Genomic DNA, 24,465 nt, shown 5'->3' with positions numbered 1-24,465 from the left:
GTTATTTGCTCTGTAGATCTTTGTTTTGAACATCTGCCTTATTTCGCTTGCTTCTTCAACTTATGAAAAGCCTCATGTTAATTAACTTGGTTGAGTAGAGCAATCATGGAAGTTTAATTTACAGCAGGATGTTAGGATTTGAAATTAATCAAAGACCATATTTCAAGGAAGTTTGATTTATGGCAGGATGTTAGTATATGAAACAAAGCAAAATGTTGACTTGGGTTGACTAATATTAGTTGACTTAGTTGACCATTATTTGGTTTGTATTCCATTACATTAGTTGAGCTTTTTGTTATAACAAGTGTATAAAAAATGAACTGTGCGATTGTTTTAGTTAAACTTTTTCTTCTCAAAATTTTCTTTCATTTTCTCTCACTTTTCTTCACTTTCTTGTTCATTGTTACTGTTCATGCAACCAATTAATGTAAATAAATTATGCAAAAGAAATGTAGAGATTTGTCACGAGTATGAGGTTTTCTGTATTTAATTATTCCATGTGCATCATGTCTAATACTAAAAATATATATCTAATTAGACGTCACCTTTATACTACCAACCGACACCACTACAAGCTTATTATCTTATTCATCTACAAACGTTATCCACCCAATTTCAATCATTAGACAGCTCTTGGTAATATTTGGGAAACATATAAAGTTGAGTTATATAGAGAGAGACATTTACATGCCATGAGCTATATCTATTATAAGAATATAATGATGGTTAATATTATAGAAGAAGATTGTATGACGGAATAAAACATTGAAATTAATACAATATAAATAAAATCATACAATACAAAAGAGACAAGTATTTGACGTGGTTTGACATGACCCATCTCGCCATTCTACCACCAGCTAGTAATGTTAACATATATTTATTCTTGATGTTTAATCAACCCGTTTATATCTCATATCTTTTGTTATTCATCATTCTCTCATAACATACAATTAGTACTTTCATCATTCTCCTATTTATGAGTAATAATATAATATAAGAAATTTTATTTTTAATAAACTTTAATACTCTTATTTCTATTTTTAATAGGATTTTTATTTTCATCTATCATTGTGTTCCACGAATGAGTATCAGGATTCGGAATTTCACCAAAGAGATTAGAGGCCTCTTCCATATTTGACAAATGAACATACCCACTAATCATAATATTCCATGAAAAACTGTCTCGTTCCACCATTTGATCAAAGATTTCCCTTGCAGAAACAATATCTCCCGCCTTCACATAACACATAGTCATCGAATTCCACGACACAACATTCCTCCTAAAGTTTTCATTTCCTTCTTCTCCTTGCTCACTACAAACTGGTATTCGATCAAAAAGCCTTCGAGCTTCCTCTACTCTTCCTCTCTGACCATACCCGGCAATCAAAGTATTATAAGCATGCACTAAATCTTCTCTACCGTCACACCTATTCCCAAATTTAACCAGAATTTTTCCCGCTTCATCCAACTCACCATTCTTAATAAGACCAGCCACAAGTGCGCTTAAAGAAGCAGAGTCCCGTTCAGGCATTTTCTCAAAAAACTCCATAGCACGAGCCACGTCACCATTCTGCAAAAACCCCGAAATCATAGCGTTCCACGATACAACATTCCTCTCACTCTCAGGCATTTCATTAAAAACCCTCAACGCCGCCTCCGTCATACCATTCTTCGCATACCCACTAATCATTGTATTCCACGAAACACTATCTCTTTTAGGCATTTTATCAAACAACAATCTAGCCTCCTCCAAAAACCCACTTCCACGACACGAAATATACCCCGAAATCATTAAATTCCACGAAACGACGTCTCTTCGAGGCATTATATCGAACAGTTGTCTTGCTTTAGCCATTTCTCTGAATTTTACATACCCATTGATCATCGCATTCCACGTTACAGTGTTTCTTTGTACTGTTTTATCAAACACGACTCTTGCTTCACTCAGACGGTTCGTTCTTATCAAATGGGAGATCTTTTTGTTAGGCGAGTAAACGTCCGGCTTCGACTTCGTCTCGGAGGCAAAGTTGCGAGACAGTGAAGTTACTTTCCGGGCAATGCATGATCCCAGTAAATAACGAGAAAGATAGCTTCGAGCTTGAGCTCTTCTTTTGGTGGCCAAAACGGTCGCGTTTAGCCTCTGCATGGTTTCAGTGGAACCCCAAGCTAGCTGCTGAGCTTACCGCGTTGTTAGATAAACGGTGACACCTTGAACAGACCAAGACGTGCAAGTCTGAAACGGTTTCCAACATATTGGAGTTTCGAGAGCGGAAGCTGGTTGTTTTTTAAGGGAATTTGATTGATTCTTTGAAACGGGGGTTTGATGGGGCTGTTTATTAGGTTAAACACATTAAAAATGAGATTTTAATACGAAAAAAAAATATTTATTCGTGTTACCATAATTTTATCTACATATTTTAAATAAATAAAAACAGGATTAACATAAATAATGTGGGCCTATTTTCCTTCCATCTGATCTGAGATTGTGAGTGCGATGTAAGATAAAAGAAGTCATGGGTAGTCTCCACGTCCGCATTCCGCCGCCGTGGAACCACAACGTCCGGCGGCTCCACAACCAAGAGCCACAACAACCCTTGTGCCATTTCCCATCTGCAAGTTTAAGCAAGCAAGGCCAGCGGTTCCTCAGGTCTCTGGTAGTCACACGAGACTCCAAAACGGCCAACCGTTTGATAAGTAAATTTGTTGCATCGTCTCCTCAGTTTATAGCTCTCAACGCCCTCTCTCACCTCCTCTCTCCTCACTCCACTCACCCCCACCACCTCTCCTCTCTCGCTTTACCAGTAAGTCACAGTTCCCTTTCTCAGCTTCATGTTAAAAGGATGAACTTTTATATTATTACACCATCAAAATTGCTTTTTTTTTTTTTTTTCTTTCCTGTAGTTGTACTTGAGAATAACTGAAGAGTCATGGTTTAAGTGGAATCCGAAGCTAGTTGCTGAGCTCATGGCGATGTTAGTTAAACAGGGAAAGCATGAAGAGACTGAGGCTTTAATGTCTGAAAGGGTAGGAAAATTGGAGTTTCGAGAGCGGGAACTGGTTGTTTTTTATGGGAATTTGATTGATTCTTACTGTAAAAATGATTTGAAAGGTGAGTTTCATGAGATTTGTGGTCGTTTGGGTGGGCTTATAAGTGATTCTTTTTCTGTTTATGTAAAACGCCATGGTTATAAGTCGATGGTTAGTGGTTTATGTGAGATGGGTCAGCCCCATGAAGCTGAGAATCGGGTTGAAGAGATGAGAGTTGAAGGACTCAAGCCAACTGGGTTTGAGTTTAGGTGTCTTGTTTATGGGTATGGGAGATTAGGTTTGTTTGAAGAAATGGAGAGATGTGTTAAGAAAATGGAGAGTGAAGGGCTTGAGGTTGATACAGTTTGTTCGAATATGGTTCTCTCTTCTTATGGGGCTTGCAATGAGCTTTCGAGAATGGTTTCAATGCTGCAAGACTTGAATGATTTTCCGGTTTCGATAACAAAGTTGACAGGGAGTTTGAATGGGGATGAGGTTCAGTTGGTTGAATCATGTGTTTTGAATGAGGCGATGGAATGGAATTCCATGGAAGTAAAGCTGGATTTGCATGGTATGCACTTGGGTTCAGCCTACTTGATAATGTTGCAGTGGATGGAGGAGATGAGATTCAGGTTTAGTGATGGAAATTATGCGATTCCAGCAGAGGTTACTGTGGTTTGTGGATTAGGAAAACATAGCAGTGTTAGAGGGGAATCCCCAGTGAAAGCTATGGTTAAAAATATGGTGATTCGAACAAATTGTCCACTGAGAATTGATAGGAATAATATTGGTTGTTTTGTTGGCAAAGGGCATGTTGTTAAAAACTGGTTATGTTGATCAAGAAATGATATTGCTGTTAAGAATTTGGTCTCATAAAGGCTTTCATTTATATATTTGATAATGCTTTACACGTAGGTAAAGAACTCGTTTTCTTTACATTTCTAGGGTTCCAGCTCTATCAAAAATTTGTACACCAGAAACAACAAGAGTTGAAGAATGAACAATGAGCCAGAATTGAGAATACCGTACCCAACAAATCTCAGCAGCTCTCAAAACCATGGCATCCACCATATATACATCTTGCCAAGATTTCTGTGCGAGACTGCTTCAGCAATTAAGCGACGAGCCTGACCTTCTACACCTAAAGGTAAAGATGGTGCTGCCCCAACCCCAACCTCGACCCCTTGCAACCTTGCCTGAATATTACTGATGGCTCGCTGCAAATATTGAGAGTATATGCTTAAATGATCAGTTCCAATATGGTGACAAAAGCATCAAATTTGCTGATGGTACAATCTGTAAACATTAGAATCGTAAAGCAGTACTTGTTACTAGAACAAAGGAGAACAGCGAATACAAATACCTGTGCATGTGGGTTCTGAACTTCTACCCCACTGGATTTGTGGGATTTAGTCCACTCAACGAGAGGATCATGAATGAACGTTTCAAGAACACTCATCAAAGTCTCCCTGTGAGTTCTCAGCACTTGAAGTGTGATTTCACAAGCCTTCAGGAAGATACCCTCATAACCAGTGATCCCCAAGCCGTCAATCATGTTCTATATACATTCCATCAGATAGTGTCAGTTTTTTCAGTAGGCAACTGAAATAATTAGGATACAGCCAGAGAAACAAAAACAATACTATGAATAGGACATCGAGTATTAGTATGAGTTAACTAATAAAATGAAGTCCAGAAAAACAGTGATTAGAAATAAATATATAAGTACACCTTTATCTTTGCTACATGATTAGTTTACTTCACCAAAAAGTTACTAATAATACATTTATCACAAAGGATTATATATATCCCGCACATAATTTCAAACCTTTGGCAAAATGCGAGATATTCCTAAAAGTGAATACTCAGATTATATTTCATAGATCTTGTTCTCACAGAAAAGTGGAAAAACTCGAGGATTTCTAAAATTTCAAGAATACTGATTAAAACCATAGTATCTATGGATATATGTTCTATTTATACCTGGGTCAACCTAAAAGGCACCAGCTCAGGCTTCTCCAACTGCAAACCTTTATCAAACAGGCAACTGAAATCAACATGAACACAGTCACCAGTGGTAGAGTCAAAGAGAATGTTTTCCCCATGTCGATCACCCAGCCCTACAATATGTCCAACCATGGACCAAACAGCCGTAGTGTGTGCATAGGCAACTCGGGCCCGAAACCAAGCAGCAGGCTCAGAAAAAGTGGTCAAGAACCATTTGTGAAATACTGGGGGAAACATAGGAAGGATCTTTGTCTTCAACATCTCATCTTCTGGCATTTTACCTTGGCATTGATCATAAATCCGTTTAATTTGGGGATTTGTTTTCTGCCTATCAAATTTGCCACAGGATATATAAATGTCCTGAAGTATATGCCGGAGTCCACGAGTATGAGGTACCCATTCCACCATACCACAATCCTCGGTTAGAGGAATTACTGCAAAGGTACGAATATAAAGCTTCCTTCGACGACTTTCAGGATATTTTGCTAACAAACGGTTTATCATTGCAGTGAACTCCATCATACGAGCATCTTTCCTAAGATCATCCTTGGGTTTGCAAAGGAACGGGCGTTCAATGCCATCACTGCCCAATAGAACAATCTGAAAACACACACACACACACACACACAAAAATCAATAAATAAATAAAAATAAAGCATATACTGTATTAGAAAGATAAGGTGTGCAAACCCTCTAGGTAGCTAATAGAACAGTCTATAAAGAACATGGCAAAGGGATGAAGCTTAAGTGGTATGGTCTATATAGATTATCATCAAAATTGGCACAAATCGTGACTTATACCTAAAATTTCAAATGCTTATCAAAATCAGAATGCAATTCATTAGGTCTAAAATGTCCATAATAAAGGTTTGGTTAATTCACTCTATTTTTTGCAAGTTAGTAAACTGTACTTCAGACCAATATCTTCCCAACAACATCAAATGTTTTCCCTAGGAACAAAGTTGTGGTATGATGTGAATGTGAAACACTGAAAAACAAAGCCAAATAATTGTAAATGACTTCAAAAGTAATGAATGAAGACTTACAAGAAAAATTTGAAGAAGAAACTTTTATTGATTGATGATACTTTGTACACGAGAGTTTTTCTCTCTCAAGTTTTGAACTAAAATCTATAGTCTTAAACTTACACTCTAAAAAGTTTTGAAGTGTGTTCTAAAAGTGTTGCGATTACAAAGGAAGGAATACAAATTTATACTATAACAGACCGGATTTCAAAAGCATTTGAATACGTTACATTAATACAACACAGGGAAAAGATAAAGTTGTTGCTAAGGTGATGAGCTGTCCTGGATACGTGTCTTGAATTATTGAGGACTTGTTCTGATATTGGCTGACATAAGGATAACGTTCATAATTGAACTCTTGAAAAGTCTTGCTTGTTGTCAGGGGAGCTTGAAAAGTTTTGCATTTAGATAAGTCTTCATGTCTTGAAATTGTGGATGTTGTAGAAGCTATGTGATGAAAGAAATCTTGAAAATCTTCGCAAGGACAATCTTGAGAAAGTCTTGATACATGTCAGGCGATCTTGAAAATTTTTTCATTTTGAAAAGTAATAACTAGAAGGTCTTCAAAGTTGCAGAGAAGCTTGACAGTCATTTTCAATATTTGATATTTGATTTATATTACATACCTTTTAAAGATCCTGCTTTATATGGTATCAGAGCCAAGTAGAGTCAATAGAAGTAAGGAATTAGCAATACAAAACTGCACAAAACAACATCCATAAACGCAGTTACTGCAACAAATTACTGTTCAACAACACTGTTCACAATATTGTTCACTGTTACTATTCATGCATTTGTAGCAGTTACTGTAGATTACTGTTTATCCGTGGACTGTTTACTTCTTGATTCATTTAAGGGTTAGATTGTAACGCCCGCTTGAGGTACATAACTCATATTTGCTCATTTTGCCCTTAAAGTTGTTTTTGTGCCCTTAGTTAAGTGTGTATGTGTTGAAATTGCTTGAATACCCTAAAATTGGTAAAGTCTTATTGAAATTTGTGAAAGGCAAACTTCGTCGCGGCGACGTAGGCCTTGGAATTCTTCGTCAAGGCGAAGATCCGGCTGAAAATCCTTCTGAGTTTCTAGAGAATTCTTCCTTTGGGGCACAATGACCATTCTACCCCTAATTAGTAGGAAAAGTGAGGAGTGAAGTGCAAGGAAATTGCATGGAGAATAGTTTAAATGGGGGTGCATTTTGCAAAGAATTAAAGGGCAAAGGTGGAATTCTAAGAAAGAGTAGAGAAAATATGAGATATTAAGGGTTTAGCTTTAGAAACCCTTTCATTCTTTCTTTTCCACTGCCTCTTCCATCCTTCAATTCTCTTAAGCTTTCATTCAATTTTCCAAGGATTTTTTGAGGGCTTTTGACTAGAAGTTGATACAAGTTGATCCTAAGCACTTAAAGGTAAGAATCCTTACTCTAGATATGAATTTTATTGGTGTAAGAGTATGATCCTTACTAAGTTTGTGTTTAAGGTTTAAGAGAAAGCATCAAGCTATCAAGAGTAGAGAGCTTAAGTGGATTCTACTTGAGTATAAGGTAAGTAAATCCACCTAAGTTGTGAGTTGCATGATTGAATGATGTATAGAGATTTGTATATGATTAATGCTTGAATTTTTATGTTTGAAATGAATTGATGGATTTATGAATGCGTTCAATGTTGATTTATGGAGAGATTTCCACCATGAGAAGGGTGGATTGTGTTGATAAAATTTGGTAGAAGTATGGATAGAATTAGAAGAATTTGAGAGGAATATTTGAAGTGTGTTTTCTTTGCAGGATGTGTGATGATTTGAAGGAGTTGAACTCCAATTTTGGATGGTTAAGAAAGAAGTAGAATTATAGTTAGAGTAGAGTTTATGTATGCACACATATTGTTTAATGAAATGCCTAAGAGAAGCATGAGTAGAAATAGAGAACCTTACTTTATGCAACATAGCATATTTGCATTTCATGAGTGCATATAAGAAAGATTCTAGGCATGAGCCATCCATATGCATATATTTATTTGTGTAATCATCAAAGAAAGAAATATGAGTAATGAGAAAGAAACACTTTAAGAATAAAGATAAAGAAAAGAACTAATTCTCTTAGAATAAAGAGAAAGAAAGAGTTAGCACTAGAGAATAAAATGAATAAAAAGTGCTAAGGAAGAGAAAAGAGAATAGGTTGTGCGATGGATAACCCGTGAGTGTAGAATTACCCGCATGTAAACCGCCGTGAGAGAGCGGTCTCCGCCATGAGAGAGTGGAATGAGAATGAGAAAAAGAATTCGTATAGCCCGTGAGAATACATGCGGATGAGGGCTATACACGAGAGAGAGTACACTCACATAGCCAAGGGTTCCGAATCCATGCATCAGCCAAGACCGATCGACAAAGAATAAGAGAAAGAATAAGAATAAGAAAAGAATAGAAAGAAAAGAAAAGAGAGAAAATGCATTGCTTTGCATTAGTGCATATGCATCTCATCCATGCATGTTATCATGATATCCCTCATGGGTGAAGAGAATAGAGAGAAAGAAAGAGTAGAAAGAAGGAAAGAGCCGAGAGAAAGAAAGAATAGAAAGAAAGAAAAGAACAGTGAGAACTAGAAACAAAGATAGAACAAGAGAGATTGAATAAGAGAAAGTGACAAGAGTAAGGAAAGAATTGAAGAGTGATACACGGAGATAGTGGAGTAGAGGATTTACTTACTGAGCATCTTTGTGCTCACCCCATTATTTTCTATGTTTTTGTAGGACATAGGTGAGGACGTGGTCGGATGGACGCCGGCAAGCGGGGAGACTTGGCTACACTGTCCATTGTTTTGAGAGTCTTTTTGTACAAATGATACTGTACTATGTAAAGAATGTATATATTAAGTAAAGAAAATTTTTGGGCCCAACTATTTTGATAAATATACTTGTATTTTTATTAATACATTGTATGAATATGATAGTAGAAAGAAGTCATTACATAGATTAATCTAGAAGGTTTTAATCTAGAAGAACTCTAGAATTGATTCTAGGTTGCGCTTGGTCAGCCTAGAGGGTGTGTTGGTCAGCCTGTAACCGTTGGTCAGCCGTGTTAGGTGGTCCCATAGGTGGTCCCATACCTTGGTGGTCCCGTGATCTAGGAGAGAAACTAGAACTTTTAGGTTAGAATTATTATAGAGATGTCTAATTTCTTAAGGAGATTAGGAAGTAGCAGTAGACGAGATGATAGTAGTAGCAGTAACGCTATTAGAATTAATAATCAATAACAAAACACAAACACTAATCAAGAATTAATGAAATCTATTAACACTCAAGAAATTAATATGGCAAAAATCGATGAACACTTACATAATTGGAACATACCACCAGTTAAAAAAGACACAATATATCAAATAGGTAGTTTTGAATTTATGTCAAATTACTCTATTAAAATAACAAAAGACACAATAATGATAACCGAAGAAAGGATTGAAGAAATTCAACTTCTTTCTGAAGAAGCAATACACAAACATAGAGAAAACAATTATAAATTTTTACACATAGGATCAGTACAAGTAGCCGTAAAACCATTATTTAGATTAGGACAAAACATTCCAATATTAGTAATGTTAAGAGATGCAAGAAATTTAAACTTCAATAACTCTATATTAGCAGTATTAAATTCTAATTTAGAAAGTGGTTTAGTATATTTTGATTGTTATCCAAACTTTACAATAGGTTTACATGATCCAACAATACTGTCTGCATTAACTATTAACTTAAAAGCTTCTAATCTTACTTATCAAGATAAAGCCCAACCAGTAGCATTAATATATAGGATTTATTACAAAGTTATGAATACAACAATTAGTCCAAGAGCCATTAGGATGTCCCCACTAGGACATACAGTTATTATGGAAGCAAATAAAACAAAACATAAAACTTTCACACCAAAAAGATTAGCTTGGGATGAAATTATTAAACAAACAGATTGGAAATTAGAAAAATTATGCCCTCCAAAACCTTTACATGATCAAAATGAATCTAAGATACAACAAATAATGCAAGAACCAGATGGTACAATAAGAATAGAATTTAAAGAAACTCCCATAGAACAAAATCAACCTATCATTACTAACAAAAATCATCACAACCCTAGGATTGAAGAAATTATTACACCTAGGCCTTCATCAGCAACTTCAACAAGTAAATTAGTAGGAGTAAATTATTCCCCTCCTGTACCAAAACCTGCATATGAAAACTCATCAAGTCCACCTAGTTCACCAACACAATCAGAAGTATTAGGAAATTATAGTCAAATCAACACAATAACAAAACCATTTGAAATTAACAAAGAATTATTAAAGCAAGAATTCCTACAAAATTATAATCAAGAAAAACGACGAAGATTCTTTACAACATTTAAACTAAAAGAACAAAATACCCTTAGATCTGAATGGTACAACACACAAGAAAAATTAAAACAAAATATTTATTTCTTTAATTGGTTAGAAAATAGAAAACATTATCAAAATTTAAGTGAAAAGAAAACTATTTGTGTAACCACTAATGCAACAAAAAAATGGCAAACATCCACCAATAAAACTATTACATCTATACATCCACCTTTAGAAGAAATTAAAATAGAACATCAACAAGCAGAAATAATAGCATCACCATTTAAAAAAATTAATAGAATAGATGATGATCAACACCAACCCACTTTAAGAGATATTAAAAACATTCAATATCAAAATAATTACTCTAATCAAATTCTCCACACTATGAGTCAACAAATGAATAGGATCGAAGATAATACTACCCACATAATCACACATATTTCAAAAGCCCCCGGGAAGGAGATAGTAGAAAATTCAACATCAACTTTAACATCTAATTCAACACCCCTTTATTCACAAAAATATGTTAAACCATTTTTTGAACCTTTTGACATTCCAAAAGAAGAAATTGTTAAATTTAATAATCACAACACTATTTTAGAAAATATTAGTAAAAAACTTAGTGAATTATCATCCTCCAAATCAAACATTAATGTTGTTACAGAATTCGACCCATAGAAGAATTAAATCAAAATTTTCAAAACTTATCCATTAACAAAATGAGAAATAATATGAAATATCCAAAAACTCGAAACTACTACCCAAGACCTTCCTTACCAGATATGCAATTTGAAGATGTAACACAAATGACAAGATCTTCCTATACTGGAACAGGAATAGATGAATGGAATATAGACGGATTAGCTGAACACCAAATATTAAATATTTTACAAGAAATGACTATGTCAGCATTAGCTCATAAATATCATGACAACACTGATCATCAAATAGCAAAAATATTAGTCTTAGGATTCACGGGAATGTTAAAAAATTGGTGGGATAATGATTTACCAGAATCACATAAATATCACATATTACATGCAACAAAAAGACAAGGAAAGTCAAAATAGAAGGTACTAGTCAAGTAGAATATGATCAAGAAGAAGGAGACGCTGTAGCTACATTAATTTATGCAATAACCAAAAACTTTGTAGGAGACCCAACAAGTTTTCAGAAAAAATCACAAGAAATATTATCAAACTTAAGATGTCCAACCATGGTAGATTTTAGATGGTATAAGGATATGTTTTTACAAAAAGTATTCACAAGAACAGACTATAGGAAACCCTATTAGAAAGAAAGGTTCCTAGATGGTCTACTTAGATTATTTAGTCAAACTATCAAGAATGCATTATACAAAAAATATGATGGAAATATACCTCATGAAGAATTAACATATGGAGATTTAATTAGTTTTATTAACAACGAAGCCTTAATAATTTGCACTGATTTAAAATTAAAAGCTAAATTAAAAAATGAATTAAAACATAAGAAAGCAGAATTAAGTGGATTTTGTTGTCAATACGGTTATGAAAAAATATTATCTCCCTCCATTAATTACAAAAAAGATAAAAAAACAAAAACAATATAGAAAACCTTATTACAAAAGAGATTATAAATACGAACAAAAATCTTATGATAAACCTTATAAAAAGAAAAAATCCTCTAACAAGAAAATATCCAAAAAACCTATCACGTGTTGGAAATGTAAACAACAAGGTCATTATGCAACAAAGTGTCCTATGAAAAATCAAATTAAAAAATTAGAAATAGATTCAGAATTAAAACAACAATTATTAAAAATTATTCAAACAAACTCTGAAGAAGAATCTAGTTACAATACATGCAGATAATGAAGATATGATATATCAAATTCAAGAAAATACTTTTGAATCAATAAGTGAGTCTTCACAGGACTCTGATGATTGTGATTACATGGGGCCTTGCTACTGTGCAATGAAATCAATAAATATGATATCAACATCTAGACCTAAGTCAATAAATGTTATCATAAAATCAAAAGAATTTTTATTAGATAGTATTGACAAAATTTACGATGAAGATATTAAAAGAGAATATTTATTAAAACTTAAAGAATTAATTCTATCTGAAGGAAAACAAAAAGATAAAGATTCTTACAATTTAAAAGACATATTAAAAAGATTTGACAAACCCACACAAGTGACTTTAAGTGATTTGCAAGAAGAAATCAATATTCTAAAAAATCAAGTTAAAGAATTACAAAATGATAATATTGAAATGAAGACAAATTTATTATGTTTAAAAGCCTCCAAAGAAACTATAAGACAACCATCAACCTCAAAATCAGAATTACAAATTAAAGAAACTGAAGAATCATTCATTAATGAAATCTCTAGAATTCAATTTCAAAAATGGCATGTTTACATTAGGATCAATATTAATCATGAGTTAGATATTATTACAAAAGCTTTAATAGATACAGGAACAGATCAAAATTGTATAAGAGAATGATTAATTCCAACAAATTATTATGAAAAAAAAAAAAAGAAGAAAGATTATATGGAGCAAATGGTCAACAATTAAACATTAATTATAAACTATCCAATGCTCATGTATGTATACAAAATTTTTATATTAAAGGTACTTTTATTTTAGCCAAATATTTAGATCAAGATGTTATATTAGGTGCTCATTTTATCACCCAAATTTATCCTTTTAACATAACTAATAAAGGAATTACGATCAATATTTTAGGACAAAATGTCACATTTGAATTTGTTAATCCTCCATTAATAAAAGATATTAATAATTTAAAAAACTTGTCAATATCAAAAATAAATCTTATTAATTATAAGAAAAGACAAATTAATTTTTTAAAAGAAGAACTGAAACATGAAAAAATAAAGCAACAATTAGAAACCCAAAAATTCAAGAAATTATTAAAAATTTAGAAAAACGATTTTCACAAGACATATGTTCAACAATTCCAAATGCCTTTTGGAATAGAAAACAACACATAGTATGTCTTCCCTATACAAAGAATTTTGATGAGAAAAATATACCAACAAAAGCTAGACCCATACAAATGAATAAGGAATTACTCGAACACTGTCATAGAGAAATCAAAGATTTACAAGATAAAAAACTAATTAGACCCAGCAAATCTCCATGGAGCTGTTCTGCCTTTTTTGTCAATAATGCAACAGAAAAAGAAAGAGGAGTCCCAAGATTAGTCATCAATTATAAACCATTAAATAAAGTATTACAATGGATTAGATATCCAATTCCCAATAAAAAAAGATTTAATTAATAGATTATATAATGCCACAATATTTTAAAAATTTGATATGAAATCAGGATTTTGGCAAGTTCAAATAGATGAATTAGATAGATACCAAACGGCCTTTAGTGTTCCTTTTGGTCAATATGAATGGAACGTTATGCCTTTCGGATTAAAAAATGCACCTTGAAAATTTCAAAATATTATGAATGATATCTTTAATCCCTATATACACTTTACAATAGTATATATTGATGATGTCTTAGTTTATTCAGAATCAATAGATCAACATTTAAAACATTTAAAAACATTTGAAGAAATTATTAAAAGAAATGGATTAGTTGTTTCAGCCACAAAAATGAAATTATTTCAAATAAAAATCAGATTTTTAGGTCATGAGATTCATAAAGGAACTATTAAACCAATTGATAGAACAATAGAATTTGCAAATAATTTTCCTGATGAATTAAGAGACAAAACACAATTACAAAGATTTTTAGGATGTCTAAATTATGTAGCAGATTTTTTCCAAGACCTTAGAAAGCTATGTGTACCGTTATACCAAAGACTTAGAAAAAATCCTCCTACATGGTGTGAGTCTCATACCAAAATAGTTAGAGATATTAAATCCAAAATTAAATTCCTTCCTTGCCTTAGTATATTAGATCCATCAGCCTACCCTATTATAGAAATTGATGCCTCTTATATAGGTTATGGTGGGATATTAAAACAAAAATTTGACCATAAAGAGAGTCTAGTTAGGTTCCATTCTAGAGTCTGGCTCGGTGCTCAAAAAAATTATTCAACCATCAAAAAAGAAGTTTCATCAATTGTTTTATGCATTACAAAATTTCAAGATGATTTAATCAATAATTTTTTTTTTATTCGAACAGATTCTTCCGCATCAAAATTCATTTTTGAAAAAGATGTAAAAAATTTAGTTTCAAAACAGATTTTCGCCAGATGGCAAGCAATACTGTCTTGTTTTGACTTCGAAATTGAACACATCAAAAGACACAATAAGTCATTACCTGATTTTCTTTCCTATGAATTCTTACAGGGAAAGAAAAAGTTGAGTGACAAAGAGCGAGAGAGAGTGAGTGAGTGAGTGAAAAATGGGCACTCCCATCAAAAGCAATAATTCTCATGAAGAAAAAATATTACCCGATTTTCAAAAATCAAAAAATCTTTTTACTATTGTCCAAAATCGTCATCTTTCTCAAAAGAAAATACCCATAAAAATTTCAAAAAAATATTCTTTCAAATGATATTTGGCGAAGATTTCCTTCTGATATCCATATTGATGATTTTTTGGAATTAAATAGATATCTTAAAAATCCAACATCAATTCAATTAGCCGAAGCCTTACCCATTTCTTCAAAAGCTATTAACAAAATTATTCTTGAAACTGAACTCCATGCTAAAAAAGTCCTCATGAAATATAAGAACGAACATCCACAAGAATCATTTAGTATTTGGGCTTCTTCTCTTTTTAATAAACCTTCAACATCAACATCTGAAAACAATACTTATATTCAGCAATTAGTCACAGCTAAGGAGGCTGCTGACTTAGTTGAAGCCGAAGATTATGAAGGTGAAAATGAGTTATTAAATTCTAAATGAGTTATTAAATTCTCAAGTTCTAGCCAATTCTCAAAACTATGAAGACAGTGATTCAGATAATTTTCTTTCGGGCAATTCTCAAGATTCTCAATTTGAAAATTCTCAATTTAAAGATGATTAAAGGACAATGACTCGGCACCGCCTTTATCCAAGTTTCAATATTTACAGCACTTTTTCAATACTCTCTTTGTGAAGATAATCAAGTTTCAAGATTCAAAAGTTTCGGCGGATGATAGTTATCACTTGCAGAAAGACATTATCACTTGCAGGAGATGACAATTATCACTTCCAGTAAGACTTTATCACTTGCAGGAAGCAACTTAGTCAAGATTCTCTCTGCAAAATTTATTGACTTCTAAGACATCAAAACTTCTTCAAGATAACCCATTCATGTGGCTTCTGCAACATTCATTAATTCTCAAGACAAGTTAAAGATTTTCAACACTACTCTTTTATTGCAGGAAGAATTTCAAGACTTGCCTTTGACTTTTCAAGCTCCCCTGACAATAAGTAAGCCTTTTCGAGAGTTTATTTATGAACATTATCCTTTTGTCGATCAATATCAAAACCAGTCCTCAATAATTCAAGACACGTATCCAAGACAGCTCATTACCTTAGCAACAATTTTATCTTTTCCCTGTGTTGTATTAATGTAACGGATTCAAATGTTTTGAAAACCAGTCTGTTGTAGTATAAATTTGTATTCCTTCCTATGTAATCGCAACACTTTAGAACACACTTCAATATTTTGAGAGAGTGTAAGTTTAAGACTTTAGATTTTAGTTCAAAAACTTGAGAGAGAAAACTCTCATGTACAAAGTATCATCAATCAGTAAAAGTTTCTTCATCAAATTTCTTGTAAGTCTGCATTAATTTTCAAGTACTTTACAATTATTCAAAGTCTTTTATACTTTACTATTTCAAGTCATTTACATTAATTATTTCAAAGCCTTTATTACTATTCATTTTCAATATTTGATATTTGATTTATATATATTTATTTTATTTTAAAGATCCTGCTTTATATGGTATCAGAGCCAAGTAGAGTCAATAGAAGTAAGGAATTAGCAATACAAAAGTGCACAAAACAACATCCATAAACGTAGTTACTGTAGCAAATTACTGTTCAACAACACTGTTCACTATTACTATTCATGTGCTATAGTAGTTTACTGTAGATTACTGTTTATCCGTGGACTGTTTACTTCTTGATTCATTTAAGGGTTAGATTAATTTAGAATGTTTTAATCTAGAAGAAGTCTAGAATTGATTCTAGGTTGCTCTTGGTCAGCTTGGAGGGTGTGTTGGTTAGCCTGTAACTGTTGGTCAGCTGTGTTAGGTGGTCCCGGAGGTGGTCCCATGTAATAATTGCTTTCTACTAGCTGATATGTTTACAAGTCCTAAAACACTTGTAAACATGAATGGACAAGGAATTACAAGTCCTAAAACACTTGCTAATTTGGTTGAATCAAAGAGTTTCATTCCAAATCCTAAAACACTTGAATTGTGGAGTGTGAAAAGCATTGGAGGAGATTCGGCCCAAGCAAGTTCCAAGGGGAGAGAGAGCCCAAGCACTTCGGCCCAAACCATTCCAAGTCCCAGCCCAACAAAGGAAGCTCAAGTCCACCAAGAGAGAAGCCCAAGTGTTGAAGTGAACCCATTTGGCTCAATTCTCATTCCAAGGGGAAAGTCCACTTGAACCCTTATTGGATCCATTTGCAAGATCTTCAAGGCCCAATCTCTTACACCCTTATTAGTAGACTTGATTAGGATCATTGATCAAGTTTTGGGCTAATAAAGTGAGTTTTTTCAACTAATGGGGTGGTTAAAGACATGAACCCTAGAATTAGGGATTCATGTCCCTTTTGCATTAAATGGGTATGGCCTTANTTTTTAACTGGTGGTATGTTCCAGTTATGTAAGTGTTGATCGATTTTTGCCATATTAATTTCTTGAGTGTTAATAGACTTCATTAATTCTTGATTATTATTTGTACTTTGTTGTTGACTATTAATTCTAATAGCGTTACTGCTACTACTATCATCTCACCTACTGCTACTACCTAATCTCCTTAAGAAAATAGACATTTCTAAAATAATTCTAACCTAAAAGTTCCAGTTTCTCTCCTAGATCACGGGACCACCAAGGTACGGGACCACCTAACACGGCTGACCAACGCACCCTCCAAGCTGACCAAGTGCAACCTAGAATCAATTCTAGAGTTCTTCTAGGTTAAAACCTTCTAGATTTTTCTAACCCTTAAATTAATCAAGAAATAAACAGTGCACGGACGAACAGTAATCTACAGCAGACTGCTACAATGCATAAATAGTAACAGTGAACAATATTGTGAACAGTGTCTATAAACAGTATTTTGCTACAGTAACTACATTGTATGGGTGTTGTTTTGTGCAGTTTTTGATTCACATTCAACATACACTTTAGGAAATTCAACACCCCTTTATTTACAAAAATATGTTAAACCATTTTTTGAACCCTTTGACATTCCAGAAGAAGAAATCGTTAAATTCAATAGTCACAGTACTATTTTAGAAAATATTAGTAAAAAGCTTAGTGAATTATCATCCTCTAAATCAAACATTAATGTCCTTTCAAACTTTACCCCAATCACAGAACAAAATCATAGGAAAAGAAAATGTTCTTATTACAATAATAAAAATAAAAAGAAAAATTTTTGGAAATGCAAACAAGAAGGACACGATGCTTTTAAATGTCTGACTAAAAGACAAAATACAAACTTAACATTAGAATCCCAATATAATCCAACATCAAAAGTATCATTTGAAATGCTACCCTCTCAACGACCTTTTACCCCTAAATTATTAAACCTAAGTCAAGACAATTCTAACAAAAACTTTGACAAAAACTTCAATAATTCTTTAATAAGAAACTCTCTAGATATTAAGAGTAAGCCTTTACAAACTTGTAATAATAGTGACCCCTGTAACCCTTGCTACTGTGCAATAAAATCAGTAAATATGATATCAAAATCTAAGCCTAAGTCAATAAATGTTATCACCAAATCAAAAGAATTTCTATTAAATATTATTGACAAAATTCAGGATGAAGATATTAAAAGAGAATATTTATTAAAACTTAAAGAATTAATTTTATCTGAAGGAAAACAAAAAGATGTAGATTCTTACAATTTAAAAGACATATTAAAAAGATTTGACAAACCCACACAAGTAACTCTAAGTGATCTACATGCAAGAAGAAATCATATTTTGAACAAGCAAAGTAAAGAATTACAAAATGATAATTGGAATCAAGACAGATTATTATGTTTAAAAGCCTCCAGAAACATAGGACAACCATCAACCTCAAAATCAGATTAAAATTAAAGAAACAGAAGAATCATTCATTAATGAAATCTAAGAGTTCAATTTCAAAAATGGCATGGTTACATTAGGATCAATATTAATCATGTAATAGACTTATTACACAAGCTTTAGTAGATCACTGGAGCAGATCAAAACTGTATAGAGAAGATTAATCCAACAAAATATATGAAAAAAACAAAAGAAAAATTATATGGAGATAATGGCAACAATTAACATTAATTATAAATATTCTAATGCACATGTTGATATACAAATTTTTGTATTAAAAGTCCTTTATTCTAACAAAAAGATTAGATCAAGATGGACCATTAGGTAACTGTAACAAAAGCTGTAAACTATGTACAATGCATGCATATAACAATAAAATGGGCCAAAACTTTCTTTTTATTATAGTAATAAGTCTTTTTTACACAAAGAGATCATTTACAAAAAAAGCCATTTTAAATGACAAAAACAGGGAAACAGTGTAGTATTGCTCCTCGCGTTGACGCCCCTCCGACTGCATCATCACCTAGATCCTGCATCCACAAAGGAAATAACGGGGTAGCACAAAATATAATGCTCAGTAGTAAACCTCTATCTGTTTATCCCCGTATGTAATTCTCTTAATTCTTTCCTCACATTTTCGTTTCTGTTTCTACTAAACGTCATGGCCTCATCTTACGGAGGTAGGCCGGATGGCGTTCACACAGCACCATCTCACTCTTCATGACTGTCGGGTGGAGTTCACACAGACCACCAACCCTCTATGACTACCGAGTGGGATCACGAAGCACCTACCGTTTCGTAACTATCGGTGGAGACACAAAGCACCTACCGTGTCCTCAGACTTTCGGTGACGATACAAAGCATTAACCGTTCCTAATCACTGTCGGTGATGATCACAAAGCATCAACCAGTTTCTAATAATTCGGTGATGATCACAAAGCTCACCCTTTTAAAACTAGGGTGATGATCACAAGCATCCACGTTCTTAATAACTATCGGGTGATGATCACAAAAGCATCAACCCAATTTATAATCAAATTCGGTGATGATCACGAAACACAACCCGATTCTCATAACTTCGGTGATGATCACAAAGCATCAACCCATTTCTAATACTCTTCTCATTCACTCTACTCTAGCACTTCTCATCTCTCTACCCTTAGAGTAGTTGCATCCACAAAGTTCTCTACTCATAGAGCAAGTGCATACACAAAGTTTCCTACTCTTTCTTAGGTCACTTCAATGCACAATTAATGCCTTGGATGGTTATCTCCACTAATGAAATGCCAACATGCAATGTTGCAAGAATTAAGGTTCATTCTCATACTCAAACCTCTATTAGGCATTCATCACACAACTAAGTGCATAATAAAACTTACAATAACAATAATTCTATGTCTTTCTCTAACCATCCAAAATGGGAAAACTCCCTCAATAGCATAATTCCTGCCAAGAAAGACACTTCAAAAAGGATTTCTCAATATCCTTCAATTCCATCTCAAACTACCTTTCCACACACATCTCACTTCTTATACTTGAAATGTATGAACAATCACAAAGCATAAAATCTCCATTTAAGACTCAATAACATGGCATATAACATGTATGTAACCTACATACATAATTACTATCAAAACCCTAATCAAGAAAATTCTCAAATCTAACTTGGTTGGGATTTACTTACCTTGTTATGGAGAGATTTCCCTAGACTTCCTTTCCTTGGTTTGCTTGATTTTCTCTACTCTTTAAAAAATGAACAAAACACCTCAATATTCAATATATCAAAAACTCACAAAGCTTCAACCCAAAGCAAGAATCCTTACCTAGGATGCCTTAGATTGATTTTCTACCCCAAATCACTCCAAAAGCCCTTTAAAACTCCTTGAACAAAAGAAAGAGAAATTGAGAGGAAGTAGAAAGGGAGTGGCGATGGAGAAGAAGAATGAAGGGTTGCAATGACTAATTCCTTTTAATGAAATTTATACGCAAGCATTCCCATTTTGCCCTTACTTTTCCTTAGGAATTATCTATATCCTTTGATTCATTACAAACACACCCTATCAACATATCTCCATGAAAATCCTTTCAATTTACTCCCCACTTTTCCTACTAATTAGGGTATAATGGTCAAATTGCCCTTAGGGAAGAAAATATCTAAAACTTACAAACATTTTGGTTGGCACGTCGCTGCGGGAGGAAGCTTCTGTCGCCGTGCGAAACTGTCCAGCAGCTTCCTTGGCTTAACACCTCTTCGCCGCGGCGAAGCCTGGAACACTGAACTTCTTCTATTTCAACCAATTTCAGGGCAAGTATTCACCACCACTCAATCAAAGGTCAACCAAACAATACTAATAAACCAACTCCAATAAGAGCAAAAGAAGAAACGTTAGCTACGTACCTCAAGTGGGGCGTTACAATTCTTCCCCCCTTAAAAGAATTTCGTCCCCGAAATTCATACAATAACTCTAGGAAGCGATTCTGCATGTCCGTTCTACACTCCCAAGTGGCCCTCTTCCACTTGTGATTCCTCCAAAGGATCTTCACTAACGAACACTCTGTTCAGAACTCTTTACCCTTCGATCTAAAATCTGAACTGGACGTTCTTCATATACTAGGTTCTCTGTTACTTCAATGTCCTCTACACTCAGGATGTGGAGAGGGATCACTTACATATTTCCGTAGCATCGAGACGTGGAAACATCATGCACCTTGTCTCATGCTGTGGTAGTGCCAATCTATAGGCCACTTTCCCCCCCACTGTTGCAAGACCTCAAATGGACCTACATATCTCGGTGCTAACTTCCCTTTGCTTCCGAAGCGCTATTACACGCTTGTAAGAGGAAACTCAAAAACATTTTGTCGCCACTTGGAATTCCACCTCTTTCCTCTCAGTCGGCAAACTCATCTGTCATCCTGGGCTTGTTTCATTCTATTTCTGATTAACCTCATCTTACTACCAGTTTTGAGTCACCTCTGGCCCAAGAGCGGTACTCACTCATCTTTTTCCCTATCATCCCATGGACGGAGCCTATACTGTCTACATATAGAGCCTCGTAAGGGCCATTCTAATTGTAGACTGAACTATTGTTTGTAGGCAAATTCCACTAAGGGTAACATCTCATGCCAGGATATCTCTGATACCATGCAACAGGTTCTCAACATATCCTCAAGCACTGCTTCGTTCTCTCGGTTGCCATCGTCTGAGGATGATAGGACAGTACTGAAGCTAAACGGGTACCCAAACTCCTCTGTAAACTGTCCAGAAGCTAAACAAATCTGAATCTCTATCTGACACTATAGTCTTGGGCACACCAGCACATCTGACTATCTCCTTGAGGTAAATCTGAGACAACTGATCTGTATTGGTGCTCTCCTTTACGAGGAAGAAATGGCTGATTTGGTCATATCCCACAATCACCCATATAGCATTACACACCTTTCTGTACTCTGGGAGACGCTGATAAAATCCATGAAATGCTCTCCCATTTCCACTCTGGATACTCAGTGGTTGAAGCAACCCTGACGACCGTTGGTGTTCTGCTTTCACTTGCTGACAAGCTAGACATTTAGCTACAAACTCCAATGTCTTTCTTCATGACCACCCAATAGCCTTTCTTTACACTTGATACATCTGGTTGCTCCCGGATGAGCGGTGTACGGTGTGTCATGAGCCTCGATAAGAATGTTTCTGTTTCAACTCTCATTCGGAGGATGCACAAACCGATTCCTGAAATAGAGGACCCATCTCTCAAAGAACTCGATGTCTTGCCCTCAAGCACTTGCTGAACTGTTTTTCTGACACCACTCATCGCCACTTGCTTTCTTCTGATTTCCTTCAGTAAAGAAATGACCTCTAGACTGGCAATTCTTCCCAGAACCACTTCAATCTGTTCTTAACACATTCTTCTATTAACTCTTTCTGCTTGGTAAGCCGAATAAATAGCTTTTCTACTCAGGCATCGGCTACTACATTGGCTTTCTGGTTGATACTTGATCTCACATTCATAATCCTTACCAGTTTCTAACCACCTTCTCTGCCTCATATTCAACTCCTTTTGATGAAGAAGTACTTTAAACTCTTATGATCGTGTAGATATTACTCTTTACCCATAAAGGTAATGCCTCCAAATCTTTAAGGCAAAGACCACGGCTGCCAACTAGGTCATGCGTAGGTATCGGTCCTCGTCTCCTTCTTGACGAGAAGCATAAGCTATAACCCTACCTACTGCTCAGCATGCGCCAAGTCCCTGCAGAGGCATCTGTAAAATGTCATAATCTACCCCTCATGTGGTAACACTAATACAGGAGACTGTCTGTTAACCTCTTCTTCAACTCCTTGGAAGCTTCTTCACATGCTCTGACCAACAAAAGGAGTTTTCTGTTTGGTAAGCTGTTCAACGGTTTAGCTAGTTGGGTGAATCCCGCTACAAATCGTCGGTAGTAACCTGCTAAACCTAGAAAACTCCTGATTTCTTTCACTGTTCTCGGCTTCTGCCATTCAAGGATTGCCTGCACTTTACTCGGATCTACCGAAATCCCTTCCTTCGACACGATGATGACCCAGAATATCACTTGATTAGCCAAAACTCACACTTAGAAATTTGACACAGCTTCTTTTCTCTCGCCGCTGAATACTAATCTCAAGTGTTCCTCATGTTCTTCCCTTGACTTGAATAAATCAGGATGTCGTCATGAAGACAACAATAAACTGATCCAAATACTCATGGAATACCCTGTTCATCAAGTCCATAAAAATCTGGGCATTAGTCAAGCCAAAAGCATCACTACAAATTCATAATGCCCTATGGTACGAAAGGCAGTCTTAGCACATCTTGCTCAACCACTCTTACCTGATGAATACCCGACCTCAAATCAATTTTGGAGAACACATGCCTGCTTTCAACTGATCGAAAAGGTCATCTATCAGGGTAGGGTACTTATTCTTCACTGAACTTTATTCACTCCCTATAATCAATACACATCCTTAGTGATCCATCTTCTTTTTTCAAACAGGATGGAGCTCCCCAAGGAGAATGTTGGGATAAAGCCTTTATCTAAAAGCTCTTGGAGTTGCTTCTTTAGTTCTTGAACTCAGCTGGGCCATTCGATAAGGGGCTTTAGATATTGGTGTTGTCCCTGGTGCTAGTTCGATCTAAATTCTACCTCCCTTCTGGAGGCAAACCGGTCAACTTTCCGGAAACACATCTAGAAAGTCTCGAACTACTGGCACCCTCTGATCTCTAGCTGTGGAATCACCACTCTGCACTACATAGGCAATATATCCCGAACACCCCTTTCTCAACATCTTCCTAGCTTTCACACTACCAATCCATGCTCAACTGATGGCCTCTCCAAAACTAAACTATCTCCACTATCGAGATAAATCTCGCCTTTTTTTCTAACAGTCCAATCTCTACTCCTATCTCCCTAGGAAATCCATGCCCAAATCACATCAAAGTCGGCATATCAAAAAATATAAGTCAACTGTTAACTCTCTACCCTGGATACCATGGACTCTCTTAAAAATCTCTTGAGTCAGAACACTAACCCATCGGGTAACTCTATCTTAATGGGTTGAGTACTCTAATAGGTTTCAAACTAATCTCTCATCATCCCATATGATATAAAAGATGAGTGGTGCCTGAATCAATTAAGCATATAGGGAATAAATGAAATAATACTGACCAGTAACAGCTGATGACTGGCCTCTGCTTCCCCCTTTGCACGTAACACTCTGGCATTCGCAGTACCTCCTAACTCTGTGTGGTTGGGAGAAGAGAGCTTTACAATCTCTCATGTGCCCTGGCT

At 34.8% G+C, this 24,465-nt stretch overlaps 3 protein-coding genes across 4 annotated transcripts in view; 1 reads left to right on the top strand and 2 right to left on the bottom strand.

Moving 5' to 3' along the window:
• Nucleotides 1-365: 365 nt before the first annotated feature.
• LOC116122637 (pentatricopeptide repeat-containing protein At1g62260, mitochondrial-like) lies at nt 366-2,149 on the bottom strand. Its single transcript, XM_031408461.1, has 2 exons — nt 1,111-2,149; nt 366-406 (listed from the first exon to the last, which is right to left on the bottom strand). The coding sequence occupies exons 1-2, from the start codon at nt 2,147-2,149 to the stop codon at nt 366-368; spliced, it is 1,080 nt and encodes a 359-aa protein (XP_031264321.1).
• Nucleotides 2,150-2,305: 156 nt separating this feature from the next.
• On the top strand, nt 2,306-3,935 carry LOC116122683 (pentatricopeptide repeat-containing protein At2g17033-like). Of its 2 annotated transcripts, XM_031408518.1 has the most exons (3): nt 2,306-2,804; nt 2,905-3,136; nt 3,176-3,935. In XM_031408518.1, the coding sequence occupies exons 1-3, from the start codon at nt 2,517-2,519 to the stop codon at nt 3,865-3,867; spliced, it is 1,212 nt and encodes a 403-aa protein (XP_031264378.1). In that variant the 5' UTR covers nt 2,306-2,516; the 3' UTR covers nt 3,868-3,935. The 2 variants fall into 2 exon arrangements, with proteins under 2 accessions (XP_031264378.1, XP_031264377.1); XM_031408517.1 differs by having other exon boundaries at nt 2,905-3,934.
• LOC116122636 (serine/threonine-protein kinase ATR-like) overlaps nt 3,916-24,465 on the bottom strand; it is a 35,363-nt gene continuing 14,813 nt past the window's right edge. Inside the window, exons 5-7 of the mRNA XM_031408460.1 lie at nt 5,014-5,637; nt 4,394-4,588; nt 3,916-4,247 (exon numbers count right to left, since the gene is read on the bottom strand). Coding sequence (XP_031264320.1) covers nt 4,080-4,247; nt 4,394-4,588; nt 5,014-5,637 — 987 coding nt within the window. The 3' untranslated portion in view covers nt 3,916-4,079. The remainder of the gene's footprint in view (nt 4,248-4,393; nt 4,589-5,013; nt 5,638-24,465) is intronic.

Source organism: Pistacia vera, unplaced genomic scaffold (assembly GCF_008641045.1).
Source record: "Pistacia vera cultivar Batoury unplaced genomic scaffold, PisVer_v2 Contig136, whole genome shotgun sequence".
NCBI classification, from domain to species: domain Eukaryota; kingdom Viridiplantae; phylum Streptophyta; class Magnoliopsida; order Sapindales; family Anacardiaceae; genus Pistacia; species Pistacia vera.
The sequence above is the reverse complement of the archived record's forward strand: the minus strand, read 5'-3'. Positions and strand labels throughout refer to the sequence as shown.